Source organism: Heterobasidion irregulare (assembly GCF_000320585.1).
Source record: "Heterobasidion irregulare TC 32-1 unplaced genomic scaffold scaffold_02, whole genome shotgun sequence".
Taxonomy (NCBI): Eukaryota; Fungi; Basidiomycota; class Agaricomycetes; order Russulales; family Bondarzewiaceae; genus Heterobasidion; species Heterobasidion irregulare.
In genome coordinates, this window is record NW_009258198.1 from 64,811 (window position 1) to 90,418 (window position 25,608).

Here is a 25,608-nt window from a genome sequence, read left to right on the forward strand (position 1 = left end):
TTCCATCATGCGTCGTGACCAGTGCGTTCTCCTCTGAGTCAAGCTGGTCCATGTTCCGTTTGAAGCCTCTCAAGGTCTATTATTGCCTTACGAAATGCGGGCATGTGATCGTCAAGGCGGGAGAACTCGCAACGACGCAGGGAACTCAATTTCGTATGTGGGTCGGAGAGCGAATAGCCAACCGCCTCGACTTCTGATCTGTCTATTTTGTTCCACACAGGCGTTCACAGCGACTCGGACGAAGATCTCCTTGCGACGATACGCAGGCGTACGGTAGCTTACGGTTTCAGAACAGCGAGGACAAAGCGAGTTCTATATCGCCAGGAATTTATCACACACACCACATGTGTCGTCGTGCAGGCGCGCCTATCCCCGAGGTTCTTCATAATTGCCGCCCCGGTGGGCTCGTCGAGCGAGCTGCAGATCTCTCGGATTTGCGATGGACCGTTGAGCCCGAGGCGCAGTCTGGCGCAGTTCTGAATCGAGGCTCCAACGCCCGCCCGCGCCCGCGACAGCGAGAGCACGCGGCGGACGCGTAACGCATTTACCCAACATGCCGTAAGTGTTTCTCTCCCTTCCTTTATCCCTTACACACACCGCAGCGATACTTCTTCGCGCTCCTTGCTTCCTATCCCTTCCTACTCAGCCGACCCGCGGCAAAAAGCCCAAGGTAGGCGCCAGGGCGCCATGCATAATTCCTCCGATCATTCACCTTGGAGCTGCTCCGCGGCGGCTGCCCGCCCTTGGCCAGTCCACCCCTTGGGCGTTCTGCGAGCTCTAGGCTGCCGCCCTCGAAGTCCAAGGAGGTCTGGCTCGGGATGCAGTGAACGCGCGCGGACCTGGATCCGTAAATAAGAAAAGAAACAAGGTGGCTCCGCGCACCGACGGCCGCTCGCTCCCGTCGCTGACATCACCGCGTCGTCCAGCGCATCGAACCGCCCGTCTCACACGCCGTCGCGATCACAGCCGATCGACCGACCGCCTGATGGGCGGCGCGCTGGGGTTCGTGTTTTTTTACGTCGGGATACGCGGGCGCGTAGCCATCTGCCTGCTTGTGGACACGGCGGCTTGCCGCAGATCGATGTGGAGCCATGGCGAGGCGCACAGCGTGACGCGGTGCCATCGTCTTGACACTCACGCCGTGTCTGTCGCGGCCGCGTTGGCTAGCGCGACGGACGTCGCGAGCGAGCAAGCGAGCCGCTCGACGCGGACGATCTCGCGTCCCACTCCCCGGCAAGCGTTCATGAGGCGGAGACAAGACGCAGAACCGCGAGGCGACGGCCGGTGGCCTCAGCCGCTGTGACTGTGCTCTCTCTACCTTGACCGCCATCGATCTGGGGAGGTGTTGGTCCGGGGGCGCTCGTTCGACCGACGCCCGACGCTCGAGCGGGTTTCCGGTTCCTCGCGCGCGCCGGGCCTCTGCACGGTCTCTGCACGGTCTGTCCTCTTTTCTGCCGCTCTGCGACGGCGTCGACCACGTCAACGATGCTTCGGGGCCAGCCAGGGTCTCTCGCTTGGCTTGGCCGCGCGCTGGCCGACTGGCTGCTTGTCTTCGGTGATTGGACGTGCCCCCCTACCCTCACGCAAAGTCCGTGGACGGCATCTACGGCGGGTTTCGCTCTCGTTGCCTCTGGGACGAGGGGGGACTCGGTGCACCCAGGCTCGTGAAGGCCTCGTCCGGGGCCCCACAGCGCCTCAGCGATCCTGCAAGCGACTGTATTGGTTCCTGCATCGCTCCCCACGGGCTGGCTGGCGAAGCAGGTGGCACTTCCTCCCTGTGCGTACGCGGTACGAATCGAGTATCCCCATGGCGCGATTGATCGACGAATGAGGCCCTGCGATTGCTGTGGCCGAGTTGCGGCGCTCGGTGCCGGCGGTGGGGTGTTCTGTGCCCCACTCCACAGCGTGTCGTCAGCGCGGTTTTAGGTTGGGAAAGAATGGGGCTGCTCGTTCGAGCGGGATGCTTTTGGGTTGCGCGACGCTCGGTCAGGGTCTGCTGGTACGGCGGCGACCGTGCGGTTGGGCACTCGCGGCGAATGAGGTCGACGCCGGGCGTGGCAGGCCGCGCATCGGTTTGTCGCGACGACGAGCTGGATAGGAGGGCAGAGCACGCTGTTCTCGCTCGGTCTGTGCTGTTCTGTCCGTCATCGCCATGTACTACGCGCCGACGTGGGGTCTGTGTTTTTAATTGGGACTTTTTCGGTCGAAAGTGGCCGGATATGGACTAGTGCGGATGAGCGTTGTCGGACGGGATCGCGATCGATTTGATCAGGTGTAGGTAGGTTAGAGATGGATAAGCTACGTGCGAGTCGATACGGCAGGCCGAAGGAAGAGAAAGAGCGCGCGCGCGCGCGCGCGGGTGCGAAAGGCAAAAGGGCCCGAGGAGAGACAGATATGAGTATATTACGGGGGCGTCTGCGGGGGTGGAGTACGTGTTGGGGATGAGTGAGCGAGCCAGTGTCGGTGTGAACGGGAGCGGGGGGGTGAGTCAGGAGGGATGTTTCATTTTGCGATCAAGCGAGGTGTGTTTGCGACGTATGTGTGCGTGTGTGTGCGTGTACGGGATCGTGTACGTGGAAGGAGGGAGTGGCCGTGTGGGGAGGCGGAAGGGAAGTGGGACGCGTGTGTCGGGAGCGAAGGGAGAACTGTTCTGACGGAAGGGCGCGAGACGCGGAGGTGGCCTGTTTGGGGGGTCGGAGGTGGCGCGAGACGGGTGTTGTGTGATGGGGCGCGTCCGTGTGCGAGCGGGCGAGGACGAGACACGGCCAGGGCCAGGGCCCGGGACACCGCAGGGACACCGCCACGCAGGGGCTGGAGCGGGAGTTAAGCCGGGTCGAGGATCCGACAAAGGCGGGGAGCACGTGCGACGGGCCGGGGGGAGGCCGGGATCGTGTGCCTTGGCCGGTGGATTGGAAGTCCGCGGTGGCTGGAGGGACCAGGCACGGATTTGCCTTATAGCGTGGCGCGTTAGGTGCGAAGGCCCCCGTCCGATGGACTCCTCGCCGCAACAGATGGCCGCCCTCGTCGACTCCCAGCCCCTCCTCCTCCCCCTCCACGGCCACCAACAGCAGCAGCAACAACAACACTCCCAACAGCAGCAACAGCAGCAGCAGCAGCAGCCTCTTCAGGGCGTCAACAAGCGCTACCGCCCCGCTCCCGCAAAGACGTTCCAATGCAGAGGCTACGGCGACTGTCGCATGGTCTTCTCCAGGAGCGAACACCTTGCCAGGCACATTAGGTCCCCCCTTTTCCCTTTCTTTTCCTGCTCGCCCCTTGCTCATCCTCCTCATGTCTCAGAAAACACACCGGCGAGCGCCCCTTCACCTGCCATTGCGGCAAGCAGTTCTCGCGCCTCGACAACCTCCGCCAGCATGCCCAGACCGTCCACGCCGACAAGCAGGAGCAGAACGAGCGCATGATGCGCGACCTCACCTCCCTCCACGCCACCATGGCCGCCGCCAACAAGGCCACCCAGCAGCGCGGAAAACGCTCCACCCACCCCAACCCTTCCAACAACGACATCGACAGCCAAGCCCTCCAGCCCGACATCGTCAAGCAGGAGGACATCCAGCACCCCCTCCCCCTCCACCAGCGCCCTGGCACCAGCACTGGCTACGAGGGCAGCGGCCCTGACTCCAACGGCCTCCTCTACAACTCCGCCGCCGCACGCTCCTGGCACGTCCAAACGAACAATGTTGACCGACCCAACTCCCGTCCGGTCAACAGTCATTCCTTTCGTGACCCAACCCAGTCCTTTCGTGCCCCACCAGCCCCTTCCTCAGCCGCCCCATCCGCTTCATCAGCAGCAGCTTCATCTGCACAACAACAACAACAACAACAACAACAGCAACAGACCCAGTCCTTTCTCGCCTCCGGAGACGCATTCCAATTCGGTGTCCCCGACCTCCCAGGCCCACGCCGCGATGCTCGCCCAGGATCGAGCGCAAGCAGGCCCTCCACTGCCTCTCGCGACCCTTCAGACGCACATACTCGATCCCTCCCTCCCCTCGCATCTGTCGTCTCCTCTTCCCTCGCCTCTTCCCAGTGGTCCGTCGCCCCACAATCCCTTTTTCCCCTACCCTCAGGTCCAGGCATCGGCGGCCCCGGACGACCCTCCACCGCAACGCGCCCAGGGACCGCTCCCGCAGCGTACTACTCCTCCCACCCTGCTTTCGGGCCTGGACTGGCCTCTCGATCAGAGCTACCCTTTCCAGCCCTCTATGGACGCCCAGAGCTGGCACCCCCCCACACACTCGCGCTCCCACAACCGCAATCCTTCGCACACGGTCCATCCGCATACCCATACCCCGCATCCGGATTCCCTTCAGTCGATGCAGGAGACATCCCAACTTCTCCCGTCGGATACGACTCTCCCTTTTCATTCCACCCACCGGGCCTCGCCGACCAGCAGCAGCAGCAACAGCAGCAGCACTCTCCCTCATCCGTCCCTCGTAAGCGACCTTTCCCAGGATCCGACGAGGACCTCCTCCTCGAGCGCGGAACCTCGTCCTATGGCGCAGCTTATGAGTTCGCGTCCTCAGAGTCACGACCTCAGTCTCGCCGACTCTCCGTCATGGAGCTCTGCAATGACACCGATGCAGATCCAGCAACTCGACCATTTTTACCACTATCAGCAACAGCAGCGGGAGCTGGAGCTGGAGCACCATCACCATCAGCAGGCCGTCCAGGCACAAGCTCAGGCGGCGGCTCAGCAGCAGCAGCGTCGCGTCCAACTACCTCATCTGGGCTCGTCGCATCTGCCTCTCAGCTCGCACTCGTCGATCCCCCACAGTCACTATTCGGCGGACCTGCACCAGCAGCAGCAGCAGCAGCTTTTGCGAATGCAGGAGCATCGACAGCAGCAACAGCAGCAGCGGGAGCGGGAGCAGCACGAGCGGGCGCGCAGGGATTCGCAAGAGGAGTATTTGCGCCAGTTCACTACGGCGTATCATCAGCAGCAGGTGCAGCAAGCTCAGCAGCAGCAGCAGCAGCAGCAGCACGCTCGCCTCCGTCACCCACATCCAGCACAAGTAGCCGCGGGAGCGGGAGCGGGGGCAGCAGCAGCGGTACCGCCACACCCGTTCTTCGACATGCAGGACCCGGGGCTGCATTTTACGCAGGCGGGACCGCCGCCGCACGGAGCCCACGATCCCCGCTCGGGGCGGCCGCCGCCAATGCCTACGCAGCTGCTCGAGGAGGGTTTTCAGCTCCGCGGGCAGCGGGTGCCGCTGGGGCTGCAGCAGCAGCAGGGCATGGGGATGGGCATGGAGCTGGGGCAGGACATGGAGAGTCCAGGGGCGATCAAGTACGAGTCGCGGTCTCTCCTGCCCACTCCCCCGCTGCTGTTGGAATGAGGGCCTGACGCGCGCGCGCGGGCGGTGCAATGTGGATGGACTTGAAATCGGCTGTTTCTCTTCTTTTTTCTTTCCTTCTGGGTCGTGCGCCTCGTTCTCTTTGCTCTTCGGCTTTTCACTTCGAGACTCGCTAATTGGTTCGGCTCTGTTCGCGCGTGCGTATCCATATACATATATATACTGATATATCCGCCCCCCTCGTTCGCGCCTCTGTAACCTCCCCTCCCCTTCCTTTCGTTCGTCTCGGCTTACGCGCGCTGCGCCCCCTTTAATAATGTGACGGACTGTTCGTGCTCGCTCTTCCGTTCGTTTGTGACCGGTCGTTCCTCCTCCCCTCCTCTCCTTTTATTTGTCTCTTACTCGATTCGTGTCCGTAATTAATGACGCCGCGTCGGCCTGCGTACTTATTATCCGCGCGTCCCCAAGTTGCGCCTTTTTCTTCTGTTTATTATGGTCATTGGGCGGTCGGGACGGTTATACCTCCCCCCTGTTGTTGCGGACTCCCCCGATCGCCTGTCGTGCACGCTGCTCACTTGCTTGCTTGCTTACTTACTTGTATGTATACGGTGTAGCTGACGCCCGCGGCAGGTGTTGTTAAAAATGGGTACATACGTGCGTGCGTGCGTGCGCATCGAGGAATGGAATTCATTTGGGATATCATTGTCGCGACTCGCGTGTGTGAGCTGCGTTGTTCGGGCGAAGGGACTGTGCGCTCGCGTGACAAAAAAGGTGACTAGGGTAGGAAGTACATGGTGTGCAGTACGTCCCAGTCGTTCGCGCAGATCGACGAGGGGGGATGGGGACGGCGAGGGGGGGGGGGGGGGAGACAGGCACGAGAACTCTTGCGAGAACGGGCAGGGGGCGCGCGGGAAGAAGGGTCCAGGCACGGACACGTACCGGTCGCGGTTTCAAGAAGAATAGGAAGGAAGCGGGGGCATTCGGAAGATTTGGCGAAGGAGCGAAGGCGAAGGAGCGAAGGCGAGGGGGTGGGTGGGTCTGCGTGCGCCGGGTCTGCGTGATGGGCTGCTGATGGGCTCCCACCGCTCGGTCGCTCGGGCGGGCGGGCGGACGGGCGGACGGAGGCGGGCGGCGCGTGCCTAGATCGCGCGAGCGTGCGCGGGGACGCAGATCTGTGTGGCTCTGCGCTGCAATGATACTGCGTTTGGACACCCTGCGGCTGGGGATCCACCGGGCCGATACCTGCTTGATGGGATGATGGCGGAGAGCGCGCGCGCGCGTCTGTGCCCGTCCACTCGACTCGGGGAATGATGTCCCCGCTCTTTGAAGGCAGCGGGGATGGAATGGAATGGAATGGGGGGCTCGTCGTCGAAAGGGCCGAGGGCCGGTCACGCGCGCGCGCGGGCGGGCGCGCGGCGGATCCGCATCAGTCGAGACGGCACGGCACGGCGGCGGGCAGTCGGCGGGCTGTCACACGCGCGATGAAACGCTGCAGATCGAAACCCGCCACGTTCGCGCACGGACGATCAAAGCCCATCATTGATGGATAGATGACGTGCACGGGTGTGGGTGCGACGCGCCGCGCGTGGGCGTGGGCGTGGGCGTGGCCAGCGCCTTGCTTTTCCCTAGCCGCGCTCCGCCCCAGTCGTCCCGTTACGCGCTCTGTTTGGGCTCGCGCGCGCGGAGATGCGAAAGCGCCGTACGAACGCCTGGGCTAATTGTGAGGCGGGCGAGGGAGGACTGGCACGAAGCCCGCGGCCGCGGCGGGGTGACGAGAGCGAGCGAGATGCGCGACGGCCGCCCGAGCGTGCGTGCCATCGCGGCTGACACCGTGACAGGCTCGCTGACAGACTGCTGACAGCTCCTTCCTTTTCCCCGACGGACTGACTGCTCGCGCGTCCCGTGATCGGCTCTGACGTGATCGTTCCTCGACGCCCTATGAGAGCCTGTGAGCCCTGTGGCGAGCCTCGGAGCGGGATCCGGTCTCCCTCCATCCACTGTGCTCTCACACACGGAGAACAAGCTCGCTCGCCCGCTGCGAAAGGAAGGTCGCGACCGATCCCCAGCCTCGTGTGCCACGCGGCCGCGCGGGAGCACAGAAGCCCGTCCGTCCCCTTCCGCATCCGGGAAGAAAGGGCGCGTCCGTTTGGGCATATGCGCGAAGCCCGTGACGGGACGCGCTTTAGAGTTGGCTTCGTCCAGCGTTTTCAGAGCGGGTTGCAGCTCGTGCGTGCGCGTGCGCGTGTGCGTGTGTCCGGGTGGCGATTGTGCGCGCGCACAAAGAGAGGCGTTCGAGACGCCGTTCGAGAAGACGCGGTCCGGATGCGTGAGCTTGCGCTCGCCGAATGGACGCTGCGAACCCGATGCGCTCCCGCATCACCTCTTCGGGACATGCACCACGGCCGTGGCGTCGCGTTGCGTCGCTGCCCAACGACTGTGCGTGCGTAGAGCGAGCATCGCATCGCACGCCTGAGCCTCAGAGTTTAATGTCTGCGTGGGCGTAGCAACGTCATTTCCGATTCCGAGAACCCCGCCGGCGGCGAGTGCTATGTACATGTCGTGTTGTGGAGAGAAAGAGGTGCTGGATTCCGATTTCTGGAGCTCTCCGTTCTTGACGCACGTACGTACGTACGCATGCGCGGCGACGCTGGTCGTGGATGGCTGAGCGCGTCGTTGTTCGGGACCCGCGAAGGAGATGCGCACCTACTTACGTCTACGTACCGTAGGACGTACTTATAATATGAACCTTGAGCGAACACTGCTGTAAGCGTGGACCCAGACACGCCCGTGGCGCTATGGACATTCTGGAGATGCCATTCTGGAATACAAGTCTGCGCAACTTGATATTGCGAAATCCGAGCGGGTCGCTCGCTCCACTGTCGCCGTCATCAGACCCGCGAGAGAACGGAGATAGCGGGCGTGGGGATGGCCACTCCAGTGCGGCGCAGGAGCGTCTCTGCACCCGCGTGAAGCTGGGAGTTTTGGACCAGGAGAGGGTCGATCGAGGGCCGCATCCGTTTTGGGAAACTCTTGCTTAGGAGAGGTGCGCTTACACGTGATCGCTGCTTTTTCCCTTTCGTTCAGCATCGTCGGATTGCGCAGAGACAAACATGCTGCGCGTCGTGTGAGTGGACGTCTTTTCACGATGACTATGGACGCTGATGCTGCAGGGACAGGAAACCCAAAAATGCGCGGTCAAAGCGGGCGATGGAGGCCCGCGAGCCAAAAGAAGTTGAGGAGGCGCGGACGGCGATCTTCGTACGGGGCACACATACAGGAGAGGTGCTGAACAACGTCATGAAGGAGCTCGTGCGTCTCGCCTTCGCTCTTATCGCACTTATTGTTCCGTCTCACAACGTCCCGTTTGCGATAGATGGCGCTGAAGCGCCCGCACGCGATCTCGTTTTCGAAAAAGAACACGGTGCGGCCGTTCGAGGACCCGGCGTCGCTCGAGTTCTGGGCGAACAAGAACGACGCGTCGATGTTCATCGTCGGGCAGACGACCAAAAAGCGGCCGAACGGGCTCACGCTGGTGCGCACGTTCGACGGGAAGGTGCTCGACATGTGCGAGGTCGGCGTGGACAACTTTATCAGTATGAACGATTTCAAGGTGCGTGCGTGTTCTCGTTTGACCGCCTTTGCGTCCGCCCGTCTCACCGGCCGCCGCACGCCTCGCCTCGCCTTGCCTCGCCTCGCAGACGCCCAAGCCGGCACCGGGGCACAAGCCAATGATGCACTTTGCGTCGGAGCTGTTCGACACGCACCCGCGGTTCATCCAGCTCAAGTCGATGCTCATGTCGCTCTTCAACGGGGAAGAGATCGAGCAGATCCACCTGACGGGGCTCGAGCACGTCCTGAGCGTGACGCTCGGGCCGAGCCCCGACTCGCTCACGTCCACGACGGCGGCGGCGGCGGACGACACGGCGGCGCTGCCGCGGGTGCACATCCGGGGGTACACGCTGAAGCTGCTGGCGTCGGGCGTGCGGACGCCGCGCGTGGAGCTGGTGCCGATGGGCCCGGCGCTGGACCTGTCGCTGCGGCGGCGGCAGGAGGCAGACGCGGAGGTGTGGAAGCTGGCGATGCGGCGGCCGAAGCTGCGGAAGCAAGACGTGGAGAAGGGGCTCGGGAAGCGGAAGAGGAACCTCGAGGTGGACGAGATGGGCGATCTGCGCGGGCGGGTGCACGTCGCGCGGCAGGATCTGGGGAAGCTGCAGACGCGGAAGATGAAGGGGCTGAAGAAGGGGCGTGGGGAGGAGAGCGATGGGGACTCGGGAGACGAGGAGCAGGAGGAGCAGGAGCAGGATGGCGGGGGGCGGCAGAAGCGGTAGAGAGCAGAGTAGATAGAGCGTGCAGCTGTATCGGGAGGTTGTGTTTCCTATTAGCTTACTCGTTCGTGGTGGCGTTCAGTCCGCAGCATTTGCGCTTGACGCTTGATTGCATGCCAAGGTCAACCGTTCCAACGTTCGATATTCGATGCTGATGGCGTAATGGCTGCTCTCGCATGCCAGCGACTGCACGCACGTCCTGCAGCGCTCACCGACCGTCCTTCTCCCAAACGCTGACGGCCATGCGCCAGTACGGCGAGTGAGGCCGATGGTTGTCGGTCCCTCGGCACAAAGTGGGGAAAATGCTTACCTAAGGACCAGCTGTTTTGCTCTGCTCGTCGACGACGGCCTCGAAAAGACAGCGCCCGGCCTGAGCGTATGGTCTTCTCTGCGCTCACTCTCTCTTTCTCAAGCACATTCGTTCTGCACACAACGTACTAGCGTCCAAAAAATGACGACTATCTCTTCTCGTACGTCGGCCCACCTCCCATCCCACTCATCCTCGATCTCACCTTACCCCAGCTTCTTTAAGCATTCCGACGTTGACAACCCCATCGTGAGTCTCGCCATCATTTTCTTGAGCCTTGACACTCACGCACTCTGCCAGGGTGTCCGCAATCCCCACAACGACGACCTCAGAGGCCCTCACTTCCTCGTCCGCGCCCCCGACGACCAGCAGCATCTCGTCCCCGTCCATCACTTCACCGACCACCTCGTCCCAGTCGACGCCATCGAGCTCTTCCATCTCGTCGACGTCCAGCACTCCAACCTCGTCCTCGCCCCCGCCATCCTCTTCTGCTGCGAGCTTGACCACCTCTAGTTCCATCAGCTCCTCGTCTTCCACCCCGGTAACTTCATCAACCCCATCACTTACCTCCGCCTCTTCCTCTGTGTCGTCCACCTCGTCCCTGTCCACTCAACTTCAGCTGAGCACCTCAGGCAATGTCGTCTTCACTCGGACATCCGTCGTCGTGATCACCCCTACGTCAAGCACGACGACCAGTGAAGATCGGGCTTCCACGGGGTAAGCACTTTTATTATATTTGATCTCGCGTAGTTCCCATCATCACATTGGCATCTTCACGTCTTCCCCCCTCCCCCCCCCCCCCCCTTCTTCGCCCACCGTGCAGCTTTTTTCACAACAAAGGCGCCGTCGCCGGAGTCTTCACCGTCGTCGGCCTCATCGCCCTCATAATATTCTTCATCTTGGGGACCACCTTCATCCGAAAGCGCCGCGCCCGCAAATTCGACAAGGAGATCGACGAGGCTGCTGCAGAGGCCGCCGCCGCATCTCGAGGACCCGATTTCGACGACTACGACTACAATCCCGCGCACGCCGCCAGCGGCGGGTACACCGGGTACTCGGACGGCAGCCATGGCACGTTCGCGCAGCCGCCCATGTCCATCGGCCACGCGAGCGACTACCGCATGCCTGACGTGCCCCCGAACTTCGATCCCGCGTTCGGCGTCGGCGCGAGCGGCGCGGCGGGCGCGGCGGGTATCGGGGCGGGCGTGGGCACGGCCGCGATGCAGCGCGCGAGGAGCAGGCGGGACGGCCAACCGCAGGTGCCGTACAACGCGTTCGGGGCCGCGCCGCAGGAGCAGTACGAGATGCAGGACTCGCGGCTGCGCTACCGCGGGAACACGACCGGGCCGGACTACGATCTGCTGGACGCGGCGGCGCTCACGGGCACCGCTGGGGACCCGTACGCGGTCGCGAGAGGCCCGTCGACGCGGACGGGCACGACGCAGTACTCGAATTCGGGCTCGGGCTCGGGCTCGGGCGGCGCGCTGTCGCGGAACCAGTCGCAGAACGCGCGGGAGATGCTGTCGCCCAGCGTCGAGGAGGACTACCCGCTGACGACCGCGTTCGCGGGGACGTCGGATGGGCACGGGGCACCTGCGTATTACTCCCCGCAGGTGCAGCCGGACTCGTACGCGACGTACAACGGCGCTGAGGGCGCGGTGCGGCACATGCCCGAGCCGCAACACGACGTAGACCCGTATGGAGGGTATATCGACGCGTCGCCATCGCCGGGGATGCCCATACCGAACCCGCACTCGCCGTTCGTGGAGATGTCGCCCGCGCACCAGCAGACGACCTCCCCGGACGACACGGACGACGAGGATGATCATATGCCTTCGGCCCATGACGCACACTCAGCTGGTCAACACGTGCTTGGGGATAGCCGGGCGAGCCTCGGTGATCAGGAGGATTATGGCTACGAGAGCGAGAGGAGGGTGCTCAGGGTGCGTGTTTTCTCATTCACGCCCAAAGGTGTTCTGGCGACTGATCATGTCCGGCGTCGGTGCAGGTCGCGAACGAGTGATGTGCGCAGCCGTGCGCGGTCGTGCCTATACCCAGTGCGACGCGATGGAGGAGTAAGTATTTTATCATCTAAGCTCTAAATGTCGATATTCGGACGCCCCGACCCTTGCCTTTCCTTCCGTCCACCATCTATGCCTTTTTTATTGAGGTTCGCCGCTCCACGAGGCGGCGAGCCTCGCCAGTGTTCTTCTCCTCGAGTACCGTTCCGAGCCCCCGCTGTGCGGCCGTTGGCGTTCGGCGTCGGCCTGCGTCGACCCTCGCGCGGGACTTTTTTTTTGCTTTTAGTGCTTCTTCCGTTCTTTTTCGGTGCCGCGTTAATATCTATCGTCCCTGTCGCGTTCGCGTTCGCGCCCGATCATCGACCTCCGTCTGGGCGTGTGCGTTTGAGTGCGTCGGCGCGTTCTGTGTGTGTGTGTTTATGGCCATCTCGTGTACTTTACTGCTTGTTCCAGTCACGGTATCGTCTATGATCTGCACCAACACCCGCTTTATTGTCTGCGACGACACGAATGTCTGACAGGAGACCATTGCCGTCGGAAGTGAAAATGGCTCGACCGATGGCTGCTGCCATTTCGATGGGCGATCTGGATACACTGCAAAAAATCCCCATTTCAAGATGAACGTCCGGTCCAAGAATAGATTAGAGCGGAGCGTTAAGGGAACTGGTCAGGACAAGCATCCGGCATGCCCCCGATACATGCACCTCACGCTTTCCCTGCCCATGGCCGACGTTCGCTGCGCACCAAGAGAGACGCTGGAGCGCAATATTGTCTGGTGAACCGTTGTTGATGCAAAGCGAGCGCGTGGATTTTCGGAAGCTGCATGCGTTTGTTGATTCACATTGTCGCAGATTGCCACCGCTGCGGTTTACAAGAGCTGGTCACTTCACATTGCCGAAGGACGTGCCCGCGGGAGCGCCGCTGTGTCATTCAAGTATCAGAGCGAGTCTTCGCTCGTCATAATCACCGCCGATCTTTAATTTCGAGACGATGCGCGCGTGCACGGTCAACGAGCCATCGACTCCGCCGTTTACATAGGATATCGCCGAGACAAGCATGGTAGTTCTGACCAGACCACGAGTTCGGATTCATCGTCGCGTGACGGTAGGACAGCTGACTGCGTGGAGCGCCGAGACGTGCATCCTTTGCCTGTTCCACGTCCGTCCATGCTCCATGCTCCAAAGGCTGAAACTTCTGCAGCTACGAAGCACCAGCAGAGAAAAGGCATTCAACATATGTGCCCATTAATGTACCACGAGAAATCGTAACCGTATGCCTACTCAATCATATGTCGATATACGAATCACAGCTGACCATAAAAAGCGCCCCCACTTTTGAAAGGCGCCAATGGAAAGAAGGTCACCTGCCTCCCTAGTCTTCTCAACTGCGCGAGAAAGCCAACGACCACTGCTTCGACTGTTGTAATCATGCGCCCTCAAACAGGCTTCGACGGAGTCCGGATCTCTGTGCCGTCCGGAGGCGTCATACTCGATGTGCTCATGCTCTGGATGTCCTTGGAGACTGGTAGTCGCGTGAGATCTAGGATCTCTGCTTGGCTTGGTACTGCGTCGATGCTGCTGAGGCTCTCCCCCTTTAGAAGCCTTCTCAATACATCCCACCAGTTGACCGAAACATCCACCTCCCCCGGCACCAACCTGGTCCACGCGTCACGGAATAGTCCCTTCAGCGCCGCGTAGTTTGGCACCTCCGCGAATGCCAGCGCTTTCACCTCCTTAAAAAAGTGCATATATGCCTCGTCCATATCCTCGAACAAATCCTTCGCGCTCGTCAAAGCCTTCAACTGCCAGATATGTGGAGGTGGCTGGTACTCATCGTAATAAGACAACTGAGCGTCCCGCTCCCACGGTAGCGGACCCCTTTGAAGATACGAGAGCAGATAGACGAGAGACTCGAGGTCGTCCCGCTGGCACTGAGCTGCACATCACGAACCCAGTCATCAAGCCATATCCCACGAACTCATAACCACACCAGACTTACTAATTCCATGATGTGCCCACAGAGACAGGAACGACTTGTTCCCTTTGAGATCTGTATGCCTCGGAATCTTCCCTGGACCGGGAAGTGTATACGAAAGATCAAAGTCGATGATGCAGAGTGTGCCGGGGGTCGAGTGCGCTGCAGACTCCGAACACAGACATATGTTTCCAGGTTTGATTCCGTTATGGACGACGCCCCGTCTGTGGAGCTCTTCTAGGCGACAGATCTAGTAGATCAAGATGCGGTCAGCGTAGATTCCATCTCAGCAGAACTGCATCGTTTCAGGTCTGAAAGAGGGCTTTTGGTGCTAACGCTCAAAGGAACTCATTCTACGCGACTCTTGAATCCCTTTCGTTTAGCCGTTCTGCGATGCAGGGTAGCACTCACCAGCTGGAACGCTACGGCTACAACCATTTTCGGCGTCAGTCGACCGCCTGGAATGAGCTTGATGAGATGTTCAAGGCTCGGCCCTAGTCTCGGCATCGCGATGAAGTTCACACCACACATCGGATCGTACCCGGTCTCGAGCATGGTAGAAATGCCATCCTGGATCCCGTCGGCGCGCTCGAACGGGCGAAATTGATTGTAGATCATCCGCTCCGTCACCATCTCCGGAGTGGGGCGTTGAAACACCTTGATGACTACTTGACGGGATGCACTGCATCCTCCCGATCCTGAGTAATCGAGCGCTAAGAATACGCCTTGAACTAGGAAAAAGTGAGGTTACTGAGCGCCCAATTTCACGGCGAAGGGGTGAAGATGGGGAGATTAGGAATGTGATGAACGCACCCCAATCAGCCTGAAGTGTCATAGATACCCTATATTTTCCGCTGATGGAGCAGGTACGCACCCTTGACTTGATCCAGCATGAATATGGATAGAACACGTCTCCAACGTCTTGAAAGAACGGATAAGCATGTTTTACGCATGCGAAAGCCCTGTCCCAATCCCTGCACACCAGGCGCAGATCGCCAAACGAAGACATAGATGGCCGGGCAGACGAACAAGGGTGCGCGAGCGAACAGTAATGGCGCGATTTGGAACCTGATCCATATGTCTTCGAGCTGTTCTGTTCGAGCTCGATGACAGATGAGAGATAAATTTGGGTGAGAATGATCTCCAGAACTTTGAGCGGTAGTTTTGGAGCCATTCTTGGGTTATGGTACACGAGTGGAAGGCGTTGAAGATGTTTCTGGTTGGTCGAGGAGGCCTGGAAGGTTTGGGAAGCGTCAAGTGGCCATGCGGGGAACGTGGTTGTAGCGCGGAAGCGGTTCGCGCTTGGAGCCCCTTCCGGCTCACACCTGACTTCCACCTATAAAAGACCTGCGACTGCGCTGCTGCATACAGCGCAGTCATAGCTCCTCCACCGGAAGCCATGAATCCGCGTTACTATCGCGTCCGCATCCTGCGGGACATCGCCCGTGCATGTCTCGTCCCTCAGCTATTGGTCCTAGGTGTACTCTATCTCACACATTGGAGTCCAGCGCCCTTGCTTCGCACGCTTCTTCACTTGATCGCCATCCCTGTCGTCGGTGCCTCAAAGGTATGGTATTCTTCGTACAAAAATGCGAGGATAGCAGGTGGGACGACTTTTACGTGCTGACAGCCCTTATGTTCAAACCAACTGACCGTTTGTCACTCGTTCAGCATCTCTTGGAGCCGTCCCCGTGCCATGTGTACGAGGTAAATGGCCAGGGAACCTAGACATCGCGATCAGACTCGTGCGTTCGATAAATGACGATTATCTCAGCATAAAAGCTATGGCCGATCTTTTCGATGAATACGGGTCGAATACTGTGAACACCAGAATTCTCTGGGCGGACCAGGTACGCATCGCCCGGTCTGTATGCGCTCCGCTGTACCTGATCTTCTGATCTACCTCCACAGTTCCTATCGAAGAGTGACCAGAACATCAGGTACATGTTGAGCGGAGAGGGGTTTGAGTGGTTTGAAAAGGGCTATTATTGGCGCGAGCGCTTGTGAGCTACCATCGTCCCACTTACATTTGATCGTCCTCATCTCATTCTTCGTAGTGAGAGCTTTTTGGGAAACGGAATTTTCAACAGGTTAATCAGCTTGCCCTTCGCCCAATTATGGGAAGCTAAGTATTCATTAGGGACAAGCAGGAGTGGGCAAATGTGAATCTTGATCATAGCTGCCATCGTTGTTTCCACTCACTATACCCACCAGCACCGTGCCATTGCTCGTCCATGGTTCGCCAAGGATCGCGTTTCAGACCTCAATCTCTTTGATCGGCACACCGCGCACACCTTCGACTTTATAGCCTCCTTTTCCCAATCGCAGCAAGCGTTCGATATTCAAGATCTTTTGGGACGGTTCACCCTTGATGTGTCTTCTGAGTTCCTGTTCGGCTCCTGCTTGAACACGTTGGACGGCGCGCTGCCTGTGGCCGGAATGGCAAAGATGGGCCCCAAAGGCAGCTCGATTGACGATGAATTCGGTACCTTTGCATGGGCATTCGAGGTGCGCAGCCTTCTCTTTCAACATAAACCCACCCATTTGAGCGATATTTGCTGTAGGATCTGCAATTGAAAACCGGTACACGCTCGATAATAGGGAAATTCTGGCCGTTGCTGGAATTATTCAAAGACCAAACGACTGAGAGTAATAAGATCGTTCACGGATATTTGAAGGGTCTCGTCGAGAATGCATTAAAGGAGAAGGCTAGAGCTGGGACTCAGGGTGGCAGGAAAGATGAGGAGAAGACGTTTTTGAGTCACTTGGTGGACAGCACTGATGGTAAGCTGCATCGCAGTCTTTCTCCTCACGGCACAAATGAAGGCGGGCTATATCAGACGCCGAAGCCATTCGCTTCCAGGTTCTTAATATGCTGCTAGCCGGGCGCGACACAGTGGGTCCTAAACTGAAATACGTGCCATCGTAACCTCACCGTCCGCTTTCCAGACTGCGATAACCCTCACTTTTGTCGTGTACTTCCTCACCATTTATCCTGATATCTCAGACCGCCTGCGAGAGGAGATCCTTGATGAATATGGCGTCGATGGGCAACCTACTATGGATACGATGAGGAAGCTCAAATACTGTTCGTGCATTTTTTTGCTCATTATCTCAACGATGCATTTGACATGATGCTTCTGACATCTGCGTAGTGCGCGCTGTGATCGACGAAACCTTGCGCTTTTTCCCGCCTGTTCCCGTCAATCTGCGCATCTCTGACTCCAACCCACACACGTATCCCGCCTCTGATTCGGACAACGCGCCCAAATACTATGTGCCGCCAAACACAGAGATTCTTTATAACACGGCTCTCATGCATCGCAGACCTGACCTGTGGGGTGACGATGCCGAGGAATTCAGGCCCGACAGATGGCTCGAACCAGACGTGATCAAGAAAGTGACCAACAACCCGTGGATGTACATCCCGTTCCATGCAGGCCCTCGCGTGGTATGTCTGCTTCGCCTCTCATATCTAGTGCCGATGTTCTAACGAAGCTGGCGATGCGTACCGTGTATGCTGCTCATGTTCGACAGTGTCTAGGTCAGAACTTCGCGTATAACGAAATGTCGTTCTTCCTCGTTCGGTTGCTCCAGCGATTCCACCGCTTCGAACTTGCGAGGGACGCACAGCCGCCAGCATCGCTGCCCCCTGCAAACTGGAAGACTCTCAAGGGAAGGCCGGCGATTGAGAAAGTTTGGCCGAGTATTTCGATCACACCATACATCAAGGTGAGTCGTTGTGTTGAGTTATACGTTGCCTACTCCAAATAAGGTTTTACACTTGATAGGGAGGCCTATGGATTCGAGCAATCGCGGCTGAATGAAGAGTGACGAGTCAGTCGTGATTCTACGAATATGGGACCCGTCTACTTCTAGTATACTTTGTACTTTAGAAACCCTTGCTGTACCATTTCAGAAGTATCCCGTTCGATGACTTGATGTCGGCGCTTAGCAGCTGTGGAATATTTGATTGAAACAATTCAAGCGGAGATCCTCGAGACGATGTGAAATACAGATGTATAGAGATGGACTAGGAGATGGCTATGGGAATTCGCTAAAGACAATGAGCGAGCCAATCGTGAAGGCGACAAGTCAGACTGGACGCACCCTGTCAGCGATGCCGAGCGATGCCTTAGGTGACAGTTATGAGAAATTGTTTCAAAAGTGGGCTCGACTTCGCCTTCTCTCTTGGAAACATCTTCTTTGTGCGTTTGATGTATTTGGAGAGCTCTTTGGGTGAACCGAAGATGTTCACAGTTCCATTTGCCTTGCGTGCATCAACAAGGTCGACAAGATTGACGTACACGCCTTTGAGTATCTGTGAGCAAACGATATACCGTCATCGAGTGAATCTTCACTAGTAGAGGGCGGATCCCGCAGTCATTGGTTCAGGCCAACGCCTTTAGACGACAAGCCTCGTGGACCAGCAAGGTGGACACATACCGCTTTGCACTGCTTGATGCTCGTTGGAAGCTCATCGTCATCGTTTAGAAGCTCCAGTCGTTTGCACAAGCTCTGCCATGACTGCAAGCTCCCCGCATTGGTCCCAAACTCCTTTTCAAAGTCCTCAACAGCAGCCTTTCCGATGAACTTCTTCCGCTCCTCTTTGTAGATCTTGCTCTTCTTCTTCCAGCCCTCCTGGATGGCAAGGCGTCTGAACTCGCTGATGATAGTCTCTGTGTCGTCTCGCTCGAAGACAGGCATGAATGGGTGGGGAGGTGGTGGTCGTGCACAAGGGATGTCTCGTGGTCCTCGTCAACGTTGAAGTATGACAGCATCTGGCGTAATAAACGGGGACCTTTCCCAAGACGGGTTTCCAGCCGGCGTATCTGCGCATATTGCCACCAACGGAGGCTATTTGAAGCAGACTGGCGCCGGTTAGGCACATAGTATCGCTGTTCTGGAAATTGGACGGAAATCAGGGTCCACAACAAACGCGAGTGTGCTCGTATCAACGCATGGGGTCATCGTTGTATGTGTAATGTGGCCAAAAATAGCATGTCAACCGTTATTGGAACTATTATCAAACGCCTACGTAGCTACACACTGATTCAGTGTGAAAGTTGGCTCAACTAAGTACACATACCTACAATTTGGTTCAGCGTGCTGCGCACGAATGCTGAGCATATTTGGCGGCTGCCTCCAATAAATACCGTGTCCTATCGAGACATTTCGAGAAGTGCGTTCTCATTCGAAGTGCTGCAGAATAGTCTCCTGTCAGAACGTATGGCACGGTCTAGTCCAAAGAGGCTATACAATACACGATCCAGTCATGAAGGCGACGATGCGGACTGGACGCACCCTGTCAGCGATGCCGGGCAATGCCTCGGAAGACATGAATGAGAAACTGTTCCAAAAGTGGGCTCGTCGTCGCCTTCTTTAAGGGAAATATCTTGTCCGTTAGTATGATGTACTGAGAGAGCTTTTTGCGAGAACTGAAGACTTTCACAGTTTTATTTGTTCTGCGTGCATCAACGAGGTCGACAAGATTAACATATGCGCCTTTGAGCATCTGTGAGCAAATGATATGTCGTCATAGAGTGAACCTTCAGCACTAGAGGTAAGATCCCGCAGTCCAGAAAGGTGAACACATACCGCTTTGCACTGCTGGATGCTTTCTGGAGGCTCGTCGTCGCCATTTAAAAGCCTCAGTCGTTTGCACAAGCTCTGCCATGACCGCAAACTCCCCGCATTGGTCCCAAACTCCTTTTCAAAATCCTCCACAACAGCCTTTCCGATGAACTTCTTCCGCTCCTTTTGAATCTTGCTCTTCTTCGTCCAGCCCTTCTGGATGGTGAGACGTTCGAACTCGCTGATGATAGTCTCTGTGTCGTTTCGCTTGAATTCAGGCTTGAGTAAGTGGGGAGGTGGGAGTCGTGCAAAGGGGCGCCTCGTGGTCCTTGTCAACGTTGAAGTGTGAAAGCAACTAGGGTAATAAACAGAGACATTTCCCAAGAAGAGTTTCCAGCCGGCGTATCTGCGCATACCACCACCAACAACGGCTATTCGAAGCAGACTGGCACTATTAAAGCACATATTACACTGCTCTGAAGATGGCACGGAAGTCAAGGTCCACAACCAACGCGAGTATACTCGTATCAACACGTGGGGTCATCGTTGTAGGTGCGAGGTGGTCAAAAGCAGCATGTCAACCTGCTTGACAGGGTACTAGACCTATTTTGAGACGAACACTTAGCTACACACTGATTCAGTGTGAAACTCGGCTCAACCAAGTAGTACACAAACCTACGAACTTGGCTCAGCGTGCTGCTCACGGACTTAGGCATATTTGGCGGCTACCTCCGATAAACAGCGTGTCCTATCGAAACATCTCGAGAAATACGTTCTCATTCGAAGTGCTGGAGAATGGTCTCTTGTCAGAACATATGGCATGGTCTAGTCGTAAGAGGATACACGACTTACCTGACGAACATCTTGTGAAATAGATCATTACGTAGGAGTGGTACTTGTTCCGGCCGTAAATAAAGTACGAGAAAAACAAGAATGCGTTTCGAATTTAGATGATCGACTGCAGCAAAGAGTAATGGACTTACTTCATACGTCGCTGGCGGTGGGCAAAGTTTCTGAGCCTCTGCCGTTCTGAGTACCTAAATGCACTAAATGCACAATATTCATGCCCATGGAGATCTGTCCGCTGAGATGTCAATCGCAGAGCAAGCAGAAATAACCCCTTATTGACGAATGAGAACAATGCACTGCCGTGAGTGCGAGGTTTACTGTGCAGTTTCCAGTTCACGAGCGACTAGGGTGAAGAAAGGCCCTAGAGTGAGCGAGACTATGGAAATAACAGGTTGTACGCGCTGCCATGTCCTTTGGGTTTCTGCGCAAGCTCCAGAAGAATTAGGTCAGGTCAGTCCGTTCGTTATCTCAGAAGAGACGAGAGAAGACGAATCCTCGCAGAAATCCCAGGCACTAAGTTGGTCGCTAGAAGAAGTATCAGATTCCCACGGTAGGGTACCTTTACCGAGTCACTCGACCGTGCAGATCGTTTCTGCATTCTGATATCCCGCTGGAAAGACTTCGTCAAAAATTCTAGGTGAGAATTATTTACCTGGGGCGGATGGCTCGTAAAAACACTGCTGCAGCTGGTGTTATGTATAGTGCAAGCGCATGCGTAGGTATCCTTATGTTTTCTGTTATTTATCGTCGCGAGCGCGCGCCGCCTGCCGCGCGCGAGCTTACTTACTTTCCTTATCGGTGCGGGTAAACCACCCGCTGTTGTTCACCCTCTCGATCACCTGTACAGTAGCAAATCACCGAAGTTAGATTAGCAGTATAAGAGTACCTATAGATGGATCCTCACCTCAGGCTTTCTGTCTAGCGTCGCGCAGAAAGGCTGAGGTAAGATAAACTACTTTACATGCTATTACTCCTCGTACTTACATTGTCTCTCTATAGTGCTCGTACTTACAGGTGAATATTAATAGGGTTTCTGTCTAGCGCCGCGCAGAAAGGCTGAGTGCTCGTACTTACAGTTACAGCCCCCTGCGCGAGACCGCCTCGAGATTCTGACAGCTGGAGGGCCAGATAGTGTAGTATCCAGCGTATCATGACAGATCAGTTAGTCAGGGCGTAGCGAACTTCTTGACCGAACTGAATTCGAAAGCGACACAATACATGTTCTATTATGCTTCAACTGCAGTTGCTCATGCCACCAGAAGCCATACAATAGTCAAGCTTGCAGCGCCCAGCATCCCAGCCACCCAAAGAGAAGGAGCAGCGTTTACCCCGTCATTTTGGACTGACACAGCATCGAAGTTCCCCAAGAAGGTGCTCCATGCCTGCACCGTCGCAGCCGGCGCAAACAATGTAGATGCGGTAGTAGCAGACCCGAGATAGAGTGCCGTTGCGATCCTTGGCGCGTCGTCAGCACGGGTGGGATCTTCACCTCCTAGGACGGCGAGGTTGTTGTTGGAATCGACTGTGATGGAGCCGGTGCCGTTCGCATTCAGGACGAAGTCGCGATAGAAGACGTATGCCTGCCGAGCATGCATGAGTATTGAGTGGACATATTCAGTCTCGCATCAGAGAAAAAACATACGGCATTGGGTTTCCAGTGCGGAATCAGGTGCCCTACGTTGTCGAACAACGCGTATACAATTCCACGTTCTTGGTGGACTATCCCGGCAATGTCACCGCTGTCGTCGTTCCAGGGGGTAGAAGGTTTGCGTGTGAAGCCTCGTGTTCCCCCGAAGGTTGCGTTCTATGCACAAATTCACAGATCAGTCAACATCGTGGAGGAAAGGCACGGCGCACTTGAATGAGGACTGGACCAAAAGACCGGTTGGTAGATCAGTAAGGCCGACATCGGAGGTAATAGGGAAGCACACTTTCGAGCGCACGGTGATTCGCGATCGCATTGTTAGCACCAGAATAAAAGACGAGGCCAACGCCCTTGGACTCGGCCATCGAGATGAAGTCATTGAAAAAAGATGCAGGCCTGCAAAAGCATGGGGGCGAGAGTGAGTCAGAGCAGAAGAAATAAATTTTCCTGAAAACATACGCAGGGCCTATAAATGTCAAGGGTCAATCGCGAGCAATCGATATGCAAGGCAGTGCTGAAAATACGTACTGGGATCTCCATATATGTTCGTCGTCGAAGCTAAACCGAATACCGATGAATCCTCAACGGCCTCGTGAAATGCAAGGTGTGCTCACAAAACTTCGTTGTCGAACCAAATGGGTATGTAGGGACTGAGGACCAGTTTTTGCTGAGGGGCGCATGAAGGGCACCGCGAACTTGGATAGCTATCATGTATGAGGTGGGGAAAGCGGGTGTTCAATCCTTCACAAGGCGCAGTGAACGAGAGGATGATTAGTGCTTACAGTTGAAGTAAACGCCTGCGTCAAGGGAAGCTTGAGGCGAGACAACATTGGGAATGTCATATAGCTATCATGAAAGCGTCAAACCTGTATGCTTAATACTACCATGTTACGATAACGGCGCACGTCAAAATTCCCAGGAGCTGAACGACAACGCGACAAGCGTGATTAAGATATATCCCCAAAATGGAAGAGAAAAACATACTCCACGGGAACGAGAAGTTCGCGGCATAGTCGATCATCTCATCAAAGAGCGCGCATCCATACGAAGGAGTGACCGTGCCCGGGAGTTCAGAGCTCTGACGTGACTGGAGAGCACGACTCGTTGGCCGACCAGATGAGTATGAGCCATCAAAATGTCGCCTGTCAAGTATCGATTTTAAAATCTCCCGTCTGTCAAGGGCAGACGGAGCTTCATTGGGCGCAAATGACCAGAATGGGGAAGGATGCGCTGTAGGCGAAAAGGAAGGTAGGGGTTCTGTTTGAGGATAAGTAAGATTCAAATCGAACCCGCAAAGATGTGCTCTGCAATGCGAGTACAATGTTGAGGGCATATGATGCTGCAGATTAAACAGGAAAAACGCACTGTGCTTGGAAAGATTTGAAGACGTTCTGATCAAACTTGATCAGTTGCGGGAATGACTCGAGGATACTAACGGTAGCCAGATTGGGGAATACGTCGAATCCGCCTATGAGACCGTTTCCGATGACAATCTTGTGGAGTTGAACAGGAGGTGAAGAGGAAGCAAAGAGAGCATTGGCGATATAGGGCTAGAGCATGATGTGAAGGCGTTAGGTCTTGGGAAATAGGGCTGCTGATGCCAGAGAGAAGCGCAGCTTACGATGAAAATCCCAGCGTAATCCTCGCCTGCAAGAATGAAAGGCCTGCTTGCAAGACTAGGGAATACCTTGACTAAGTTACTGAGAAACCCGATCTACAAGATGAGGCAAAATTATTGAATTTGCTGGAAATGAAGCCTGTAGCACACGTACAAAGTCAGACGCCACTTGGTTCTCGTCTTTGACTGGGTTTTCGGCAACATGTGAGATACTCGAGGATATCTTAGGGGCTCAAACAGGCGTACCATAGCCATCCGAGTCAACAGTCGAGAAACCAGTACCCACTGCGTTATAGTACAGTCAAGTCAGTATGTGTGTTTCAAAGGTGACATGGAGTAGAAAAAAGGAGAGCTGAAGCACCTGGTTGATCAACCCAGAACATGTCCATGAGCCCACTAAACCCGAATTGATTTTGTGTGATAGTAAAATCATTATGGAGAAGCATAGGGCCGTTCTATTTCGAGAGTCGAGCTTAGATGGTACTATTCGTAAACAATTGTATAAGAAAAGAAACGCACCGCAGTCATTGACGTGAACAAGCTCGACGATCCCGGTCTGTACTGATCATTGTTGAGTAGTGATCCTAACCCTTGTTGCACAGAGGTAACTAAATCGGGCGTACGTACCCGCCACCGCCGCCTAGCCATATCATCCAAGGCAGCAATTGGAGCTGTCCGCTTTGTGCTGTCAACGAGCCCTGTGTCGATTCTGCACCCCAAAAGAACAAGGTGTTGTTCGGATGCGTGTTATTAGGTCTGGAGACGGGGATGTTGCCAGCATAATTATGCGGCAAAGGAAATGTTATGTTCGGTAGACCTTGAGTTACAAGGAAGACTGCGAAGAAGATAGACGTACATCAGTCGAAAGAATATCCTAGAAGACTGGTAGAGCTGAAAACATGACGTACATTCTTGCCATTCAGGGCTGAAATCGCCTGCAGGGATCTCAGTGTAGTTATGCGGAAAGCTGTTTGGGAGCTGTCCCGGTTTCAGAGGCACAGCAGAGGGTTGGGCCGAGAGGGTAGAGCCCGAAGACTTCGCGGGACTAGATGACCCATGAGCAGATGAAACGGAGGTCCGTGATGTAGGTGAAGCACTGGTAGGTGGAGTAGTGCTTCCAGCAGCATGCGAGGAGTTCTGTGCAGCATCAGCTAGAGAGAGCGAGGAAACAATGAGCAAGAAACATAAAGAGAGGACGGCTTGAGGGTTGAAGCCTCGACAACGGTTTCGAACTGCCATATTGGCTGAGGACGAAGGACACGGGAACAGGTCCTACGAGGAGCCGCAGGACTATTGAGTGTCAGGCTTTTGTATGACAAGAGAATGATAAAATAAATCAATAAGCCAGCTGCCTTGGCGGGGCGTGCTGCTTCTGTTCAGGGCATATCACCAACAGGTACGTCCCAGGCTGCCAGTGGAAGGATAACGTTGAGAAAGGGCAACACGGGGTACATCAATAGCGAAACCCAGTCGTGGAGCGATGAGGATCTGCCTGAGAATCATGGCTGATCTCGGCAAGCACGAGGAACGTTGAGCAATGACGGACGGGACGCAAGGGGTATTCCGGCGGGAATTGCGCGGCGGAAAAGCATGCCACAATGGTACGAAGATATCGTTCTATTAGATGGAAGGTAACTAGAATGGTCGAAGAAGGGTGCTACGACCACTTCGGAATCGGACGTAGATGGGATAACGAACCGCTGTGGTGGTAGGTGTCATAAGATAGAGGCTACAGGCTGTTTATGCCCACCGAGGTCCTGTCAGGGCCTGAGCTCGAGCATTGGGTTCACACAGCCTGTCAAACATAGTGATCTTCTCGGAAAAGAACTTTAGCAATCATCGATGGGTGTATCCGGTCTTCACGCAGCCTTGACTCAACGGGAAGGGCCGGGCTTGCGCGGAAAAATATACGTCTACCAGACGACCGACCATGGTTCTCAGTTGAAGGATGCTTGATGAAGGACCGGAGCTGCACAGAGACCA

The 25,608-nt window shown here is 56.5% G+C and overlaps 13 protein-coding genes across 13 annotated transcripts; 7 read left to right on the top strand and 6 right to left on the bottom strand.

Moving 5' to 3' along the window:
* Positions 1 to 50: 50 nt before the first annotated feature.
* On the top strand, positions 51 to 539 carry HETIRDRAFT_448271 (uncharacterized protein; the record flags this gene model as incomplete). The annotated part of the gene is made up of 3 exons (XM_009543608.1): positions 51 to 153; positions 221 to 268; positions 361 to 539. The coding sequence occupies 3 exons, from the start codon at positions 51 to 53 to the stop codon at positions 537 to 539; spliced, it is 330 nt and encodes a 109-aa protein (XP_009541903.1).
* Positions 540 to 628: 89 nt separating this feature from the next.
* HETIRDRAFT_448272 (uncharacterized protein) lies at positions 629 to 2,154 on the bottom strand (the record flags this gene model as incomplete). Its single annotated transcript, XM_009543609.1, has 5 exons — positions 629 to 839; positions 915 to 1,573; positions 1,608 to 1,745; positions 1,786 to 1,886; positions 2,004 to 2,154. The coding sequence occupies 5 exons, from the start codon at positions 2,152 to 2,154 to the stop codon at positions 629 to 631; spliced, it is 1,260 nt and encodes a 419-aa protein (XP_009541904.1).
* An 839-nt stretch (positions 2,155 to 2,993) lies between these two features.
* Positions 2,994 to 4,921, top strand: HETIRDRAFT_432044 (uncharacterized protein; the record flags this gene model as incomplete). Its single annotated transcript, XM_009543610.1, has 2 exons — positions 2,994 to 3,238; positions 3,298 to 4,921. Coding segments are annotated over exons 1-2 (1,851 nt in total), but the record flags the coding sequence as incomplete, so codon positions are not given.
* Positions 4,922 to 5,242: 321 nt separating this feature from the next.
* HETIRDRAFT_470074 (uncharacterized protein) lies at positions 5,243 to 6,013 on the top strand (the record flags this gene model as incomplete). Its single annotated transcript, XM_009543611.1, has 1 exon — positions 5,243 to 6,013. A coding segment is annotated over one exon (296 nt), but the record flags the coding sequence as incomplete, so codon positions are not given.
* HETIRDRAFT_168722 (uncharacterized protein) lies at positions 5,735 to 5,926 on the top strand (the record flags this gene model as incomplete). The annotated part of the gene is made up of 1 exon (XM_009543612.1): positions 5,735 to 5,926. One exon carries the CDS (start codon positions 5,735 to 5,737, stop codon positions 5,924 to 5,926), a length of 192 nt encoding a protein of 63 aa, XP_009541907.1.
* A 74-nt stretch (positions 6,014 to 6,087) lies between the features above and the next one.
* HETIRDRAFT_448274 (uncharacterized protein) lies at positions 6,088 to 7,868 on the bottom strand (the record flags this gene model as incomplete). Its single annotated transcript, XM_009543613.1, has 7 exons — positions 6,088 to 6,673; positions 6,705 to 6,779; positions 6,833 to 6,974; positions 7,016 to 7,135; positions 7,201 to 7,267; positions 7,326 to 7,664; positions 7,710 to 7,868. The coding sequence occupies 7 exons, from the start codon at positions 7,866 to 7,868 to the stop codon at positions 6,088 to 6,090; spliced, it is 1,488 nt and encodes a 495-aa protein (XP_009541908.1).
* A 554-nt stretch (positions 7,869 to 8,422) lies between these two features.
* On the top strand, positions 8,423 to 9,640 carry HETIRDRAFT_414155 (uncharacterized protein; the record flags this gene model as incomplete). The annotated part of the gene is made up of 4 exons (XM_009543614.1): positions 8,423 to 8,436; positions 8,489 to 8,621; positions 8,686 to 8,922; positions 9,011 to 9,640. The coding sequence occupies 4 exons, from the start codon at positions 8,423 to 8,425 to the stop codon at positions 9,638 to 9,640; spliced, it is 1,014 nt and encodes a 337-aa protein (XP_009541909.1).
* Positions 9,641 to 10,552: 912 nt separating this feature from the next.
* Positions 10,553 to 12,462, top strand: HETIRDRAFT_146119 (uncharacterized protein). Its single transcript, XM_009543615.1, has 3 exons — positions 10,553 to 10,661; positions 10,768 to 11,887; positions 11,953 to 12,462. The coding sequence occupies exons 2-3, from the start codon at positions 11,036 to 11,038 to the stop codon at positions 11,965 to 11,967; spliced, it is 867 nt and encodes a 288-aa protein (XP_009541910.1). The 5' UTR covers positions 10,553 to 10,661; positions 10,768 to 11,035; the 3' UTR covers positions 11,968 to 12,462.
* A 938-nt stretch (positions 12,463 to 13,400) lies between these two features.
* Positions 13,401 to 15,113, bottom strand: HETIRDRAFT_414157 (uncharacterized protein; the record flags this gene model as incomplete). Its single annotated transcript, XM_009543616.1, has 4 exons — positions 13,401 to 13,900; positions 13,964 to 14,189; positions 14,351 to 14,670; positions 14,753 to 15,113. The coding sequence occupies 4 exons, from the start codon at positions 15,111 to 15,113 to the stop codon at positions 13,401 to 13,403; spliced, it is 1,407 nt and encodes a 468-aa protein (XP_009541911.1).
* Positions 15,114 to 15,308: 195 nt separating this feature from the next.
* Positions 15,309 to 17,766, top strand: cyp41 (cytochrome P450 monooxygenase 41; the record flags this gene model as incomplete). Its single annotated transcript, XM_009543573.1, has 12 exons — positions 15,309 to 15,543; positions 15,611 to 15,789; positions 15,851 to 15,942; positions 15,997 to 16,029; positions 16,080 to 16,101; positions 16,154 to 16,447; positions 16,504 to 16,723; positions 16,780 to 16,835; positions 16,889 to 17,027; positions 17,095 to 17,390; positions 17,477 to 17,671; positions 17,731 to 17,766. The coding sequence occupies exons 1-12, from the start codon at positions 15,339 to 15,341 to the stop codon at positions 17,764 to 17,766; spliced, it is 1,767 nt and encodes a 588-aa protein (XP_009541868.1). The 5' UTR covers positions 15,309 to 15,338.
* Positions 17,767 to 18,074: 308 nt separating this feature from the next.
* On the bottom strand, positions 18,075 to 18,696 carry HETIRDRAFT_470084 (uncharacterized protein; the record flags this gene model as incomplete). Its single annotated transcript, XM_009543617.1, has 2 exons — positions 18,386 to 18,696; positions 18,075 to 18,260 (listed from the first exon to the last, which is right to left on the bottom strand). Exons 1-2 carry the CDS (start codon positions 18,644 to 18,646, stop codon positions 18,075 to 18,077), a joined length of 447 nt encoding a protein of 148 aa, XP_009541912.1. The 5' UTR covers positions 18,647 to 18,696.
* Positions 18,697 to 19,274: 578 nt separating this feature from the next.
* Positions 19,275 to 19,780, bottom strand: HETIRDRAFT_243125 (uncharacterized protein; the record flags this gene model as incomplete). Its single annotated transcript, XM_009543618.1, has 2 exons — positions 19,275 to 19,454; positions 19,538 to 19,780. Coding segments are annotated over 2 exons (423 nt in total), but the record flags the coding sequence as incomplete, so codon positions are not given.
* A 1,747-nt stretch (positions 19,781 to 21,527) lies between these two features.
* HETIRDRAFT_146116 (serine protease) lies at positions 21,528 to 24,892 on the bottom strand. Its single transcript, XM_009543619.1, has 18 exons — positions 24,534 to 24,892; positions 24,253 to 24,460; positions 24,145 to 24,181; positions 23,987 to 24,080; positions 23,872 to 23,910; positions 23,780 to 23,811; positions 23,629 to 23,721; positions 23,373 to 23,557; positions 22,992 to 23,311; positions 22,913 to 22,929; positions 22,790 to 22,853; positions 22,622 to 22,711; positions 22,536 to 22,565; positions 22,467 to 22,473; positions 22,294 to 22,403; positions 22,220 to 22,230; positions 22,005 to 22,166; positions 21,528 to 21,942 (listed from the first exon to the last, which is right to left on the bottom strand). Exons 1-18 carry the CDS (start codon positions 24,862 to 24,864, stop codon positions 21,610 to 21,612), a joined length of 2,163 nt encoding a protein of 720 aa, XP_009541914.1. The 5' UTR covers positions 24,865 to 24,892; the 3' UTR covers positions 21,528 to 21,609.
* Positions 24,893 to 25,608: the final 716 nt, after the last annotated feature.

Bases quoted from the DNA above. Each gene is read 5' to 3' on its own strand.
- HETIRDRAFT_146116 (XM_009543619.1), bottom strand. From the start codon at position 24,864: ATGGCAGTTCGAAACCGTTGTCGAGGCTTCAACCCTCAAGCCGTCCTC. The intron at 22,566-22,621 runs GTGAGCACACCT...TATTCGGTTTAG, and splicing joins TGGTTCGACAACGAAGTTTT to CTTCGACGACGAACATATAT. The intron at 21,943-22,004 runs GTATGTTTTTTC...CATGCTCGGCAG, and splicing joins CGCACTGGAAACCCAATGCC to GCATACGTCTTCTATCGCGA.
- HETIRDRAFT_146119 (XM_009543615.1), top strand. From the start codon at position 11,036: ATGTCCATCGGCCACGCGAGCGACTACCGCATGCCTGACGTGCCCCCG.